General features: G+C 49.4%; 1 protein-coding gene across 3 annotated transcripts in view; it reads right to left on the bottom strand.

Moving 5' to 3' along the window:
- Positions 1–2,765, bottom strand: part of TGS1 (trimethylguanosine synthase 1) — a 50,581-nt gene extending 47,816 nt beyond the window's left edge. For all 3 annotated transcript variants that reach the window (XM_090039981.1, XM_090039980.1, XM_090039982.1), the window contains exon 1: positions 2,611–2,765. In XM_090039981.1, the coding sequence (XP_089896107.1) occupies positions 2,611–2,723 (113 nt within the window). In that variant the 5' untranslated portion in view covers positions 2,724–2,765. The remainder of the gene's footprint in view (positions 1–2,610) is intronic.
- Positions 2,766–15,009: the final 12,244 nt, after the last annotated feature.

Below are 15,009 nucleotides of genomic sequence, written 5' to 3'. Positions count from 1 at the left end.
ATGGTGCATTTGGCTGGTTCTGCTGCAGAACCTGCAGGTATACAGCAGGTCTGCAGAGGTGAGACACTCAGACTCAGCTTCCCAGTAGCCCTGGTGGCAGCAGTTCCTTCTAGTGGTTGCTGCCAGTACCCCTGTTGCCACCAGACCAGATTCTGTTGCTTGGGCACACCAGTCTGTCTAGCCTGAACCAACTGCCGGGGCCGCTGGACAGAGCAGGTAGGCTGAGTCTCCAAGGAGAATGTCCCAGGACCCCAAAAGCAGGGTGGGTAGATGGGATAGGCCTGCAGGTGGACAGGGAGCAGTGTCCAGGAGCAGGGCAGGCAGGAAGGGCCAGAGCTGGGATTGCAGGATGGTGACAGTGTGGGGCCAGGGCCTGGGGCAGAGCCACAAACCACTCTCCACATGTCCCTGCAACAGGTGGCAATTTCACAGGCAAAGGCATGTGGGGAGCAGGTAGCAGATCTGCCCTAGGCCCAGGCCCTGGTCCTGCAGGTGTCACAGCCCCGTGATCATGGCCCTGGCCCTGCCTGCCATTCTGCTCCTGGATATTGCTCCCTGCCTGTCTGCAGCCCCATCCCATCCACACCTGTGACCTACCCATGGGGTGTTCCTCTCACCACACCAGGTTAGCACGCCCCCCTCCCCCTCCAGCCTTGAACACCTCACCAAAACTCCCTAAGTGGCCTTCCAGCCCAAAACAGAGTGGTGGCAGCATTAATTACTACAGCTCCCAGTGTTACAACAATTAAAGTTGCTGTTGCTCATCTTGCTAACAAATTTCCAGACCCCTGAAGAACAGTGTAGGTTGAATTTGAAGTATGGAGCTACATCATCTGGTCCACAGGACTGCTTACAGAGGCAAAAAATTAGCAGCAGAAAGAGTGGTGGCTGCCACAACTCCAGAAGTTTCAGCAATTAATGCTGCCACTGCCAAATTCCCATCCCATGAGCCAGATGACATCTACATGCTCTGGCTATGACCTGCAAACTGGCCCCCCACTCAAGAACTGGCCTATGGGGCTGGATGAGTTAGATAAAAATGTCAGTGATGCCTCAGATGAACAATCCATGCAGCAGACTGGAACCCAGGATGCCTCGCTTCCAAGTGAGTGCGCAAACTCTTAGCCAGAAATACTATCTCCTTTGCACCCAGAGGTCTTTCATTCTTAGTACAGTGTGAAAAAGCTTCAGCCAGAAGGGTTGATAAGTTTCCCAGCACAGAAATGCCTATGGACTAATACAGCAGTTTTCAAAATAGGATATGCAGCACTTTGCTAGGGGACATATGGCTGAATTTGAATAATGGCAGTGGAGTATCTGACTGGGCAATGCATGGTGAATAAGAGCATTGCCACATGTTGACGCTGGTGTTGACAGTCAAGGAATGGGTATGCAGCGACACTGGCTGCTGGGGATAGGAGCAGAAATATTCTGTAGGTAAAAAGGTACATGGCCAAAAAGAGACTGAAAACTTGGCCTACAAGATAGACATTCAGCTTTAATGGAATCAGACATAGCCCTAGAAGGGAAGGAAATGAATCCTGGGTCTCCCAGACCTAGGGAGCATGTTCTAACCACTGAGTTATCATATAAAAGGGGGGATAGCACCATCTCTTCCTGCTCTTTCTTAAATGAGACACCAAAGCCATTCTTGAGCAGAGGCATCAGCACCCAAAGCTTTTGGGCTGCAAATCCAGAGTGGGAGGAGACACCTGTCCCAGAAAGGGGCAGGCTTTAGGACATGCCCTGCCCTCAGGGTTTCCCTACAGACCAGCTTGCAGAGGCTCCTGCTCAGCACAGTGAATTGTTTTGATCCTGTACTGGAACACCTGATAGTCCCTTATGATATGCCATTTGGGCTGTTGTGGGACATGGACCAGAGCCCATCAAGTAGAGCTATAAGCCTCCTTGGTGAGCGGGGACACCAAGGGCACATCCCTGATTGTTTGGGACAACTGAAAGACAAAAGAAGCAGGAGTAGGGGTCACAGGTTCAAACCAAGTGCACCAAGGCAGGACACTGAGCAGAGCACCGGACAGCACCCACTGGCCCTCAAACGAGTGCAAGGAGCCAGAGGACACTGTCTAGTGTGACTCAATCCAGAGACACGACTAGAACAGGGACAGGAAAACAGCTATGCAGTCCCTGAGGGTTTCCCTGGTGGCAGCCTCCTTCCTGGGGAGGTATACTGCCAGCTTGGCTAGGGCCAGGAGGAGGTTAACCAGGAGGTCCTGGGACTCGGTGGAGCCTCACAACAGGGCAGGCAAAGCGCTCGTGCCCGGTGCATGCCCAGGATTTGGCTGCGCGTTGCACAGGCTGCACAAAACCCAGCTGCGCCGTGAGAGATCCCGTGGAGATTTTCTCGCGCTCCCAGGGTGGCTACTCCAGCATCCCTCTCCGAGAGCCTCGGGGCTCCCCAGCGCGGCACTGTGGCGGCCTCGGCTCCGGGGCCCCCTTGGCTCACAGGCCCTGTTCCGGGCACCCGGCGACCGCAGGCAAACACCCGCCACCTCCGCCCCCGGGCCTAGCGCAGAGACCGGGGAGAGCAGCGTTACCCCCTGTGAAAAGACTAGGCCGCCTGGCGCAAAGCCCGGCAGGGACCACACTCACTCGACGAAGGCCCGCGAACAGCGGCACAGGATGTAGCCGGCCGCCCCCGCCTCCAGCACCAGCTCGGCCACCACCAGGCTCCGCATCTCGCGCGCACAGAGCAGGAGGGGCATCCCCTCCCGCCGCACGCGCGCAGCACGCGTCCCTTCCGCCGGAAGTGACCATGGTGCGCCCCGCTCAATACGGCCCGGGCTCTTTCCGCGGCGCGGTCTTGCAGCGGTTGGCGGGTTTCGGCGGTCTCTCGCCACAGTTGGGCGCGCACGGGGGTTACCGCAGTCCTGCGGGTCGCTGGCACGAAAGGCGAGGTGACCACCTCGTTTCAGTTGAGCGCCTCGCGGCATCGTTTGGGAATGATTAACAAACTTCCTTAAATTAATCAATGCTGAACCTGTTTCATGGGCAGACAAGGTTCTTGGGGTTAATCTGATGTCTTGCATTAGACAAAGTGAAATAGTTGGGAAAGAAGTCTTCTGTGCAAGCTTTCAGGTGCCAAAAAAAAGAAAGCTTGCAAAGAAGAATTTCTCCAACTCTTTTAGTTGGTTTAATAAAAATTACTGGCTTGACCTGAAGAACCTTGTCTGCCCATGTCCTCAGACCAACACAGCTACCAATGCCCCCAGAACCTCTTTCATGGGTTTTTTCACCATTGTGAACTAAATGCCGAATTATTCTAATAAACTCAGCACGGTAAACTACTTACGCTTACGTGCAAATGCAACCACTGATCGGTCCTTATGTCATCTGCCTTCCCATGTAAAAACAACAGATGTTAAAAGTGAAATCTCTGAAAAGTTACTCATGTTTGGTCATAGTATAGAAAGTGAGGGTTGGAAGGGACCTCAGGAGGTCACATCTAGTCCAACCCCCTCCTCAAGGCAGGTCCTTAACTAGATTATGCCAGCCAGGGCTTTGTCCAGCTGGGCCTTAAAAAGCTCTGAGGATGGAGAATCCACCACTTCTGGGTAATCTGTTCCAGTGCTTCAACATCCTCCTAATGAGAAAAAAAATTCTAATATCCAACTTAGACCTCCCTTGATGCAACTTGAGCCCACTGCTCATTCATGTACGGAAGGTCATTCATGTATGAAAGAGCAACATCTGTGTCCAGTTTTGGGTCCCTCACTACAGAAAGGATGTGGAGAAGTTGGAGAGAGTCCAGCAGAGATGAAAATGGTTCAGGAGCTAGGGTACATGACTTCCAAAGAGAGGCTGAAGGAACTGTTTATTTAGTCTGCAGAAAGAAGACTGAGGGGGGATTTGATAGCAGCCTTCCTGAAGTAAGGTTCGAAAGAGCTAAACTGTTCTTAGTGGTGCCAGATGACAACAAGGAGCAATGGTTTCAAATTGCAGCAAGTGAGGCTTAGGTTGGATATTAGGAAAATCTCTCTCACTAGGAGATGGGTGAAGCGCTGGAATGGGTTACCTAGAAAGGTGGTAGAATCTCCATTCTCAAAGATTTTTAAGGCCTGGCTTGCCAAAGCATTGGCTGGGATGCTCTGGCTGGGGATGATCCTACCTGAGCAAGGAGTTGGACTAGATGACCTTCTGAGGTTCCTTCCAACCCATAATTTTCTATAATTCTATCTCCTTCTCGAGATTAAGCAAGCATTTTTCTGTTTCACAGACTGGTTTTTGATTTGTGTCACTATCCTCAGTGACAAATCAGCAATTAAACTTTAATCAAACATTGTAACTTTAATAAAGGGCTCACACAAAAATTTGGGTGAAAGACTGGACTAATACTTTTAGAGGAAAATCTCTTACAAATTGTGGTTTGGGACTCAGTTTTTCCATGCAGGCCTGTCTGTACTGCATAAAAATGTAGCCACTGTTTGTAATACAAGATGTTTTAACGTTCCATTCTAAGGAAATGTGGGTGTATTTCTTACTGGTATTAGGCTGAGTTTAGATGTACAGGCATACCTTGGAGATATTGCGGGTTTGGTTCCAGACCACCTCAGTAAAGCGAATATCGCAACAAAGCGAGTCACATGAATTTTTTGGTTTCCCAGTGCATATAAAAGTTACGTTTACACTATACTGTAGTCTATTAAGTGTGCAATAGCATTATGCCTAAAAAAACAATGTACATACCTTAATTAAAAAATACTTTATTGCTAAAAAATGTGAAGTGAGCAAATGCTGTTGGAAAAATGGCACCAATAGACTTGCTCGACACAGGGTTGCCACAAACCTTCAATCTGTAAAAAACGCAATATCTGCGAAGCGCAATAAAACGAGGTATGCCTGTATATGGTGTGATGGATGGTAGAAGAGAAGAACCCTTCTGGATTTTGGAGTTCAGTGGAAGTCTTTCCATTTCACTGATACTCCTGAGTGAAGGGTAGGCCTTGACATGTCAACATGGGGACAGCCCAAAAACAGGAGCCAACAGCCTTCTAGGCTGCCTATATATATATACTTTACACACACACACACACACACACACACGGAAAGTAGGGGAGGAGGGGGAATTAGAGTGGCTCCCGGGCAGCTGCTCTAATTTAAAGGGATCACTGTCACATGTATTAAGCCCCTCCACATTTCAAAATGGTTGTGGGGTGCTTTAACTAAAGCTTTTTCAACAGGATTTAGTTAATGTGCCCATGTGGGCATTTTGAAACATGGGAGCAGGTTTAATACATGTAGCACTGAGGTAAGAGTGGAGCACTTTAATTAGAACACAAAGCAGACTCAGTTATTCAAGTCTGCCTTAATGCATTCCAATTAGAAGGTGAACAAGCATGTTTATAGGCAGCCCTACATTTTAATTTCCTTTCATTCAGTTTAGTAACAAAGTTCCTTAGCAGCTACACTTATACAGGTGTGTCTGTTTTTACTTAGTTGTAAGCAAAAAGTGGAAGGAACACAGATGAAAGTATAATGATGTGTAACTTGGCTTCTTTGAGTAAAGGGATTGAAAGTGCAAATCAGCCCTTTCTTGTTGAGTAACCATAATGACACCAGTGTTTTTACAGGCGATTCATTTGCCAATCTTAGCATGCAGTTCTTCAGTGAACTTACATGCAGTTTTCACTGTATTAAAGTTAGGCCTTTAGTAGATGTTTTCACATGCCTGTTAGAAACAGACTGCTAAGAAAACATCTAAAACTCCTGACTTCTTTGATTAGAGACAGGAAGTTGGCTTGCCTGGACTTAAGTATGTCTCTCTAAACAAGTTAGTCTGCAGCGCTGCAAACCTGTGTTATCATTTCTATCTCAGGTAAAATAAATGTACCGATAACTGTTTTCCCTTCTTTTTCTAGTCTTCTAAATACTAACTAACATGTTATAGCTTCTTCTTCTTCTGGTTTTTAGCAATTGTCAGTCACAGGCAGTATGCATATATCCTGTAGCTAAGTCCCTGGGTACTCTTGTGGCAAACTGAACATCATCATGTGAGTTCAGTATACAAACAAGCCGAAGTTCCAGCTGTAGTTAGGTTTTTGCCATCATTTCTCTGGATTTTTGCTGCCATCAGCCAGAAAGTCCCCCCAGGACTGAGACTTTACTACTCTGTAGCCATGAATATATCAGGAAACAATTACAGGAGGGAGGGAGAGCTGAATAATTTGGAGGAAAACAGGAATGAAAATTAGTGGAGTGGAAGAGAGATACAATGAACAGAATTGATATATACCTGCTAAACGGCTGGATCTGGCTGGTAGATGTGGGTCTTCAATGTCATTTGGTGGCAGGGGGCTTTGGCTGCAGTCACTCTCCCAGTGGTACCACAAGTACAAGTTGTGCCAGCACTCTTCTTGTGTATCTGTGGAGATAAGCAGCAGTGATGGCTAGGTCCTATCTCCTTTTCACCCACCTGTCTTAGACTCAGGATGGCTCATTGTGGCCTACAGCCAGAAAAGGTTGCCTATCCCTGTGTCACAGAGCGGGGTCCTAGGAGTGGCCATGATCTCTCCTGACACCCCCTGCTGTGCCACATCTGAGATGAAGCACCCTCGTTCTCGCCCACCACGTCTTTGATGTTAGGAATTTTATAAGGGAGGCTGCCTTTTTGTCCCCTTGGACACGGTGCTCTGGTGTATCGTGGCCCTTGTTCTGTATTGACTGACTTGGTGCACCCCAGTTTTATGGGCTATACGTGGCTCCTACCACCCCTGTACCACACCCCAAGCCTCATAGATGTACTGGACCTTGTATGGTCGATCCCTTGTCGCGCCCTTACGGGTGCCCCCTGGCTTGTCTTGCAATTGCCTGCGCCCTCATGGGCTCCCTGGGCTTGTCTCACACTGGCCCAGGCCCTCACGGGCTCTCTGGCCTCTTTCACAATGGCCTGCACCCTCACGGACGCTCTCTGGCTCACCTTAGGGCCTGCGCCCCACGGGCGTTCCCTGGCTTCTCTCACGGTTGCCCCACGCCCTCACAGATGTTCCCTGGCCTCTCTTTTCTCGCAGTTGCCCGCACTCCCCACAGATGCTCCCCAGCCTCTCGCGGTTGCCTTCTCTCGCGACCGTGCCCGCTCCAGGGCCTTCTCTCGATTGGAGCTCAGGTGGCTGTAGCCGTGCCTGGCCCCAAACCCCCCTCCTTGGGTCGCAAAGCGAGTGCCCTTGGGCTTCTCACAATTGGGGCTCAGGTGGCCGTAGCCGTGCTTGGCCCCTAAAGCCCCTCCTCGGGTCTTAAGTTCCTGTAGGGCTCAGGCAGCTGCGACCTTACCTGGCCCCCAATCCTCTGCGCCCCTTCTCAGGGCTGGGGTCAGTGCACCCTTGAACATTGTGCCCTCTCGAGCACCGGGGTCCCCACACTACCATGGAGCCCCTGTGAGGCCTCCTCCAACCCCTAATAGCCTCACCCGGTCCTCCGGTCTTATAAAACTACGAACAGAAAACTCAAGCCCCTGGGCTACAACATAAACTCTAAGCCATCTGGCTAACCATCATTCAAATCCCTACCAGGGCTTCCTCCACCTGGTATCCTTGAACAGAAACTGGTCAGGCCATCAGGCTTTCCTACTCTGCTTACTCCAGCAAAGCTCCTTCTTCCTTGGCTGCAAGTGGGGAACTGCCTCTCTGGCCTCACCCTGGATCACCTTTATATAGGTCAGACCCTGTTCCCTTCCAGTCAATGGACCAAACTGCGGTTGCCCCGGCAACCGGCACCTGTACCTCTTTATAGGAGCAGGGCACTTCAGTGCCCTGCGACACACCTCCCCCCTTAAGTTCAAGGCTCACTAGGAGCAGGGCACGGAAGTACCCTGTGACACCCTGCAATGGAGTATTAAAATAGCCTGTAGAGAAAACATCCCCTAAACAATATCCCAGCTTAGTCTTGTCTGCCAAACTCCTGCTCAAATAGAAGCAAATCTTACAGCAATTTCAAAAGATGTCCAGGCTTGGGCTCTGGCAGGACTCAAGGGGGGAATTCCAGAGCTGAGGAGCAATGGCAGAGAATGACTTTCCACATGTTTTTGTCAAATAAACTTGGATGCTCGTGGTTAACCTTAGGAATCATGATGCAGCGTACGCAAGGCAGTCCTTTAGGTATGCAGCTCCCAAGCCATTTAAGTTAAAATCAGCATGTTGAATTGTACCTGAAAAGCTATTGGGAGCCACTGCAGACGCTGGAACACTGGAGTTATATGCTCCTGGTGACTCACCCCCTTTCAGAAAGTGGGCCACCATGTTCTGCACCAGTAGCAGCTTGCAGATCATCATAAAGATGAGCCCCCCATATAGTGCATTGCATTAGTCTAGCCTCTAGGTTTTGAAGGAATCGATGAAGTTAACCAGATCTGAAACTGAAATAAAAAAGATTTACAGCCTTCCTACGAGATGGAGTTGGTACAAGGCACTCCTAGCCACTGCTGCCACTTGGAGATAAAAGCGCAGAAGATCAAAGAATACTCCTAGGCTATAAACCTGAGGGGCATGGGGAGGCTGAACCCTCACAATGATAGGTATCCTAGTCCTCCCCACAGGTCATGCAAGCTGTCCACCACAATCAACTCTGTCTTGTCTGGATCTAGCTTCAATTGGTTTACTTGTGTCTCATCTCAATTGCAACCAGGCACTGGAAAAGGACAGAGACTGCAAAGCCCTAGGTTAGATAAGAAAAATAGAGCTGGGTGTCATTAGCATACTGATGGCTCTTAACTCCTAATCTCTGCATGATGTCGCATAGTAGCTTCATATAGGTGTTGACCGGAAGTGGCAACAGGACTCCAGCAGGGACAATGAATTCACCACCCTCTGGGATCACCTAATAGGAAAGAGTAGAATCAATTAAAAGTGGTTTTGTGAATATCTACCAGATCATATAAATGCTTGATGAGCATGTTGTGGTCAACTGAAGGGCTACTGAAAGATCTAGCAAGATCAGCAAGGCATAATTTCCCACTTGATCACCAGGCAAAGATCATCAACCAAGGCCAAGAGCACAGTCTCTGTGCTATATCCAGGGATAGGATCATATCTACACGTATCTGGAGCTGTTGGGCAACCACCCATTCAATGACCTTCCCCCAAAAAGGAAGCTTGGAGACATGATGATAGCTGGCTGGAGAGTCAGCATAAAGTAATGGCTTACTGAGTAGGCTGGACAATCACAAAATTAAGAACACCAAGGACCCAGCCATCACAAAGGGAAGTGTTGACAACTCCCACCAGTAATGGCCCTTGGCTGGCAATGGCAATTAGACCAGGCATGCTCAACCCCTAGCCCCTGGGCCAGTTCTGGCTGAGGGACTCCCTATGGGCCCAGCATTTTGGAAGTGGGGGAGCAGTAACCATTCCCTTAATGCCAAATTTTCAGACCCACAGGGAGCCCTGTGTGGACATTTTGCCCTATGTGCTAGATCAGGCATGTAGGGCATCACGGGGCCCAATCCCAGTGCCTGGGGGCAGAGCAGGGCCTGATCATGGCACGTAGGGAATGGGACGGTACAGGGCCCCATCCTGGTGGGCAGGGGCGGCATGGGGCTTTAAGGTTTGTTCTTAGCATATGGGAGCAGATCCAGGCAAGCAAGTGTGGGTAGAGGCAGCACAGGGCCTAACCCAGTCCCAGATTGGCCATACACCACTTGCCTGGCCCATGAGGCCAAAAGGTTGAGTACCATTGAATTAGGGGTATGACTCTAACTAAACAGTTTTGGCCCCTTTGGTACAGCCTGGACCATGGATCTGGATTCCCCACAGGCTTAGGTACTGGATGAATCCCACTCTCCATAAGACTGTTTATGCCCATATTCTTAGCCTCCATATTCTCAGTCTCGCAAAAAGGTCATTCTAGGTCCTTCCCCAAATGATTCAACCTCTCATCAATGTGGCTCAATCAGGTGATGTGTTGCAGAAGGATGAGCAACATATTCCAAGTCACAGTTCATCTTTGTCACTGGACAACCTGTGCCAAATATTGTATCGTTTACCACAAATTACTATGGGTAGGATTAAAATCTGTGCCATACATGCCTGATTTCATAGCAGTCAAGAAATCCTTCTGTTACACAGGAAAAAGGTAGTCACTACTTTCTCTTTCTCAAATGAGATGGTGGTCTCAGGCCTTGCCCAATAATTGAAGATTTTCACCAGAAAATCCAGGATGGAATCCTGTATCTCTAACATTGTCATTATAGCTGAACAACTGAAATACTGCACTTGACCTACAAGATGTCTGTTTGTGTGTCATCTACCTGAGCCACAGAAAACATTTAAAATTTTGAGAGGGAGAACAGTACTACCTATACACAGTTCATTCTTTTCAGCCTTTCATCAGCTTCCAGGGTTTAAGAACTATATGTGTAACAGGGAGCTGGCAGCCCTGTTATGGAGGAGGATGGAGAGCGAGAAGCTTACCAGATGGGTGGTGGGACTACTCGAAGAGATGACGTCATTCTGCCGGTGCCGGGAGTGCTCGCCAAGTTGGAGACTGGAAAACTCATAAATTGCTAATTAAGGAACTCGTATAAGAGAAGCCGGACTTTACTATTTTCTTCCCCCAGAAGGGGAAAGGAACTGTGGCAAAGAGGAAGTTCGAGGAATGGAGCAGATTCCCATGTGGAGGAACGGCAGTGAAAGGGGGAAGCGTCCCCCAAGAGAAGCAGAGGGTGGTTCAGCCTGGAACACTGTGAGTGAAGCCTGCTGGAAACTTTCTGGAACAGATGCCTGTCACAGTGCAGGGCCCTAGGAGTGGCCGTGATCTCTCCTGGAGCCTCCTACTGTGCCAAGTTAGCATCCAAGCATCCTTGTTCTTGCCCGCTACGTCTTTGCTGGTAATATTGTTAAAGGGAGGCTGCTTTTTTGTCCCCTTGGACATGGTGTTCTTATTTATCCTGGCCCCTAATGAGCTGTATAGCTTGATCTTTGTTGCACCCAGCCTTATGGGCTATGCGTGGCTCTTACCACCCCTTATACTACACCCCAAACCTCTCAGATGTACCGGACGTTGTTGAGTCAGTTCCTATTGCCCGCGCCCTTGCGGACGCCCTCCAGGCTTATCTTCACCTCGTGGCCCACACCGGAGCCCTTCTGTGTACCCTTGCCCTCTCTGGGGCTTAACGCAATACTCCTGCCCCCCCTGGGCTCTTATTCCTATACGCCCTCATTGGACTTCTATTCTTATGCACCCCCTGGGCTACTTACATATGCACCCTCATGGGCACTCCCTGGCTTCTCCCGTGTCTCCTGCCTGCTCTGGGGCCTTTTCCCCACGGTCGCCGTATGGTTGCCCTCCCTGGGTCTTCTCTCGCACACGCCCTCCCTGGGGCTTAACGCAAACACCCTCTGGGCTTCCCGCCGCTGCCCACTCTGGTGCTTCTCCCCGATTGGGGCTCAGGTGGCCGTAGCTGTGCCCGGCCCCCAAATCCCCTCCTTGGGACTCCTAGTCCTGTACAGCTCAGGCGGCCTCGGTCTTACCTGGCCCTCAATCAACTGGGCCCCTTCTTGGGGCTGGGGTCAGTGCATCCCTGACTACTGTGCCCTCTCTTGGCACCAGGAACCCCCACGCTATTGGGGAGCTCCTATGAGGCCTCCTCCAACCCCTACAGCCTCACCCGGTCCTCCAGTGTAATATTAAAGCAAAACCATAAGCCAATCAGCTGTAACTCAAAAACCAAGCCTCCTGGCTGAAACACAAGCTCTAGCCTTCTGGCTGAACCTCACTCAAACCCCTCCCAGGGGTTTCTCCTCACCTGGGAGCTGTTTCAGGCCCTTGGGCATCTATAGACTGCAATGCTTCCGCAGAGCTCCCACTCCATCAGCTGCCAGAGGAGAGCTGCCTGCTTGGCTTCAGCCTAGGCTGTTTATATAGGCCAGGCCCTGGCCCCTTCCGGTCAGCTGACCGACTGCAGTTACCCCGGCAACCAACACTTGTATCTCTTCCTAGGAGCAGGGCACCAAAGTGCCCCTGCGGCAATACCCAATATTGGTTAGAGACTTTTTGATGATAAACATCCGGACAAGATGTTTTGGACCGTATAAGTAAAATTAGTCAGTCTTAAAGATGCGTCTCCCCAGATGGGGGAAAAAAGGAGTAAATTAAAAGCTGCGGTACCCAGCAATTAGTGATCCAATTCGCAGTTTCTCCTTTCAGTGGAGGGAGGGGAGATCTGTGGGGTGAGAACCCTGACCCCAGTTTGCCCTGGTTACACCAGTGTGTTGTCTCAGTAGGAGCGTTAGCCAGTCCCCCAGCTGCCAGGACACTAAGCCAAAGAGGAGCATCACATTTTTGGCACCATTTAAATCGGAAGCTACCCATCTGTTAGTCCTAATTCTAACTCCCATCAAGTCGTGGCAGGAGACAACAAACACAGGGGCAGGAAGCCAAGCCAAAGTGTGTTGTCTTTGGATCGATTCAGGGATCTCAGCTCACAATAAGGCAGGGGTCAGCAACATTTTCCAGTGAAAGACCTGAATGACCCAACTTGGGTCAAAGGTGGACTGGTGCTAGAACCCACCCACTGCTGCTGTGGCTGCTACTGTTTTTCTTTATCACCCATCCATGGTGTGGCATGTGCCAAGTGCCCGTCTACCTGGCTGTTCCATGGTGCAGTGCAGCATAGGGTGAACAAAGGTCCCTACTGCTACAAGCTTCTAAAGGCCACCCTACTGCTCTGAATCCACTAAATGGCTCCATTGGCCAGTTTCTGTAGGCTGGATTGAGCCTGTGGGTCATAGGTTACCAACCACTGGTATCTGGCATTAGTTGTAGCCTTTTTCAGAAGGCTTGGTATGTAGCTGTTTCTATGTTTGGAAAAAGTGGTTAATACAAATTGATTCAGTCAACAAATTTTGGACATCCTCCTTTTGAGTCAATCACTTTTCATTTAAACAAATTTGAAAATTAGATAAGTTGTGCAATGAACTGAGTCCACTGAAGCCAACTGTGACTGCAATAGTTTACCTCCAGATTTTTTGATCAGTCCTAGATCTGAGTAATATGTAGATCTGGAGATTCACCAAAAAACTAATACAAGATCTTGCTTAAGAAATTGTTAAGACATCTGGTATCTACGTAGGTCCACCCAGTTATGTCCAGAGGTAGTATGTGTCCGAAACTTGTGCATCAACCACAAGGTCACCTTCAAGATGTCTCTTTTACCAAGTGCTGACTGTTCTGGTCTCAATAACAAATTGCTCAATGTCACGTTCCAGGGTCCTGCTGGAGGGCTGTGATCTCCCCAAGGCCCCGTTCCCGTGCCAAGTTGGCCCAAAGAGCACCCTTGATTCTCGCCCGCCACGTCTTTGATGGCAAAATATATATTACGGAGGCTGCCTTTTTGTCATCTTGGACACAGTCTTGTTGTACTCTCTGACCCATGGACTCCTGGACCCCTTGTGCGTCCCATTCTACAATGAGTGTTTCGGGGCACTCTAGCCTTATGGGCTATGCGTGGCTCCAACCACCCCTTTACCATGCCCCAAGCCTCGCAGATGGAACCAACATTGTTTAGTCTGGGCCGTGTTATAATTTGGCCCCCTTGTCCCCCCGGGCCCTCCACAGCTCTGCCTCGCTTTGCGCCTTGCTGGCGCCAGGGTCCGTGCACCCCAAATGCTGCTCCCTCTCTGGTGCTGGGGTCCCCACATTGCTGTGGGTCCCCTACGAGGCCTCCTCCTTCCCCTAATAACCTCACCCAAGCCACGGGTCTTAAACAGTAAACAAACACAAGCCCCTGGGCTATAACATAAATTCTAGCTGCCTGGCCATAACATTATTCAAGCCACAACAGGGGTGCTCCGTCCCTCACCAGTCTCGGTGCTGTACCTGCAGTCAGTCCTCTCCCCTTAACTTGCTCTGGGAGAGCTTCTTCCCCCTCGGCTGCTGGCAGGGAACTGCCAGCCTGGCCTCAGCCGTGGGGTTTATTAGTGAGCCAGGCCCTGCCCCTTCCAGTCAGCTGACTGCTGGCAGGTGTGGGTCACTAGCTAACTCTGGTTGCCCTGCTAACCAGCAGCTGGGGCTCCTCACTCACTGCTAGGGCTCTTTCCCTAGTGGTTTCCCCTCTTTAAAAGGAGTAGGGCACCTAAGTGTTCTGTGACACTCAACAATCTTAAATGGATCTGAGATTTGAGTGGCACAAGTGATCTTTTGCAAATAGAGATTTGCTGCCATGGAACTGTTACCATAGAGGAAAAAATACCACTGCTTCATTTCTGGGATGGCTAGAGACCAGGCACCTGCTAGGAATGGAAGCAGTGGGAAATTTAGCTACTAAAATCTAAGAAGTCTCTACTGAGTACATGCAAAATTGTTGTTAGTTGCTGTTGTTTTATAAAGGTTTATAACTTGGCCAAATTTGGGTGGGTCTCTATGGGGACAAAAACCACACAGACTCTTCCTCAGCCAAATTTTTCAAAGTATGGGGACAGTAGATCTATATCAACCCCCCACTTGCTACCCCACAAAAAAGAAAGAAGAAAGTAGCCATGATATGTCTAATACCTACAAAACACGCTTGTCTTTTCTCTCCCTTGCTCTTGGAAATGATTGACTTGTTTCCGCTGAAATTTTCCAAAATAAGCTCAGCGTGAGGCAGACATTCAACATGGAAAACTAGCCATAATTTGACAACATACCAGAGTGATTCTCAACCTCACTAAACTCAAGACACCTCTCATTAGACTCAAGGCACCCTTTGGAAAATGCCAGCTCTTAGCTTCCCCTAGTTTTTTACTACAAAAAAAGCAATTATTTTGTTGTTAAGAACAAACAGGATAGAATGTTTTTGACACTATGAATTCCTATTTGAGATCTCTGGGTTTATGTTGTGAATCATGTGTAGCGTTTTCATACCTAACACCTAATGCAGCACCCTGGGTAAGTATTACTGGCTCATTATGTATGATCATGTGTCCATTCTATTGAAGAACTCCAGGTCATTCTTGATTGCTTTTGTGAAGCATATGAAATGCTTGGGCTCACTGTCAACTTCACAGAAACCAAGGTACTTTA

Source organism: Crocodylus siamensis, chromosome 3, assembly GCF_052110815.1.
Source record: "Crocodylus siamensis isolate JL-2025a chromosome 3, ASM5211081v1, whole genome shotgun sequence".
Taxonomy (NCBI): domain Eukaryota; kingdom Metazoa; phylum Chordata; order Crocodylia; family Crocodylidae; genus Crocodylus; species Crocodylus siamensis.
This window is presented reverse-complemented; position numbering and strand designations above follow the sequence as displayed.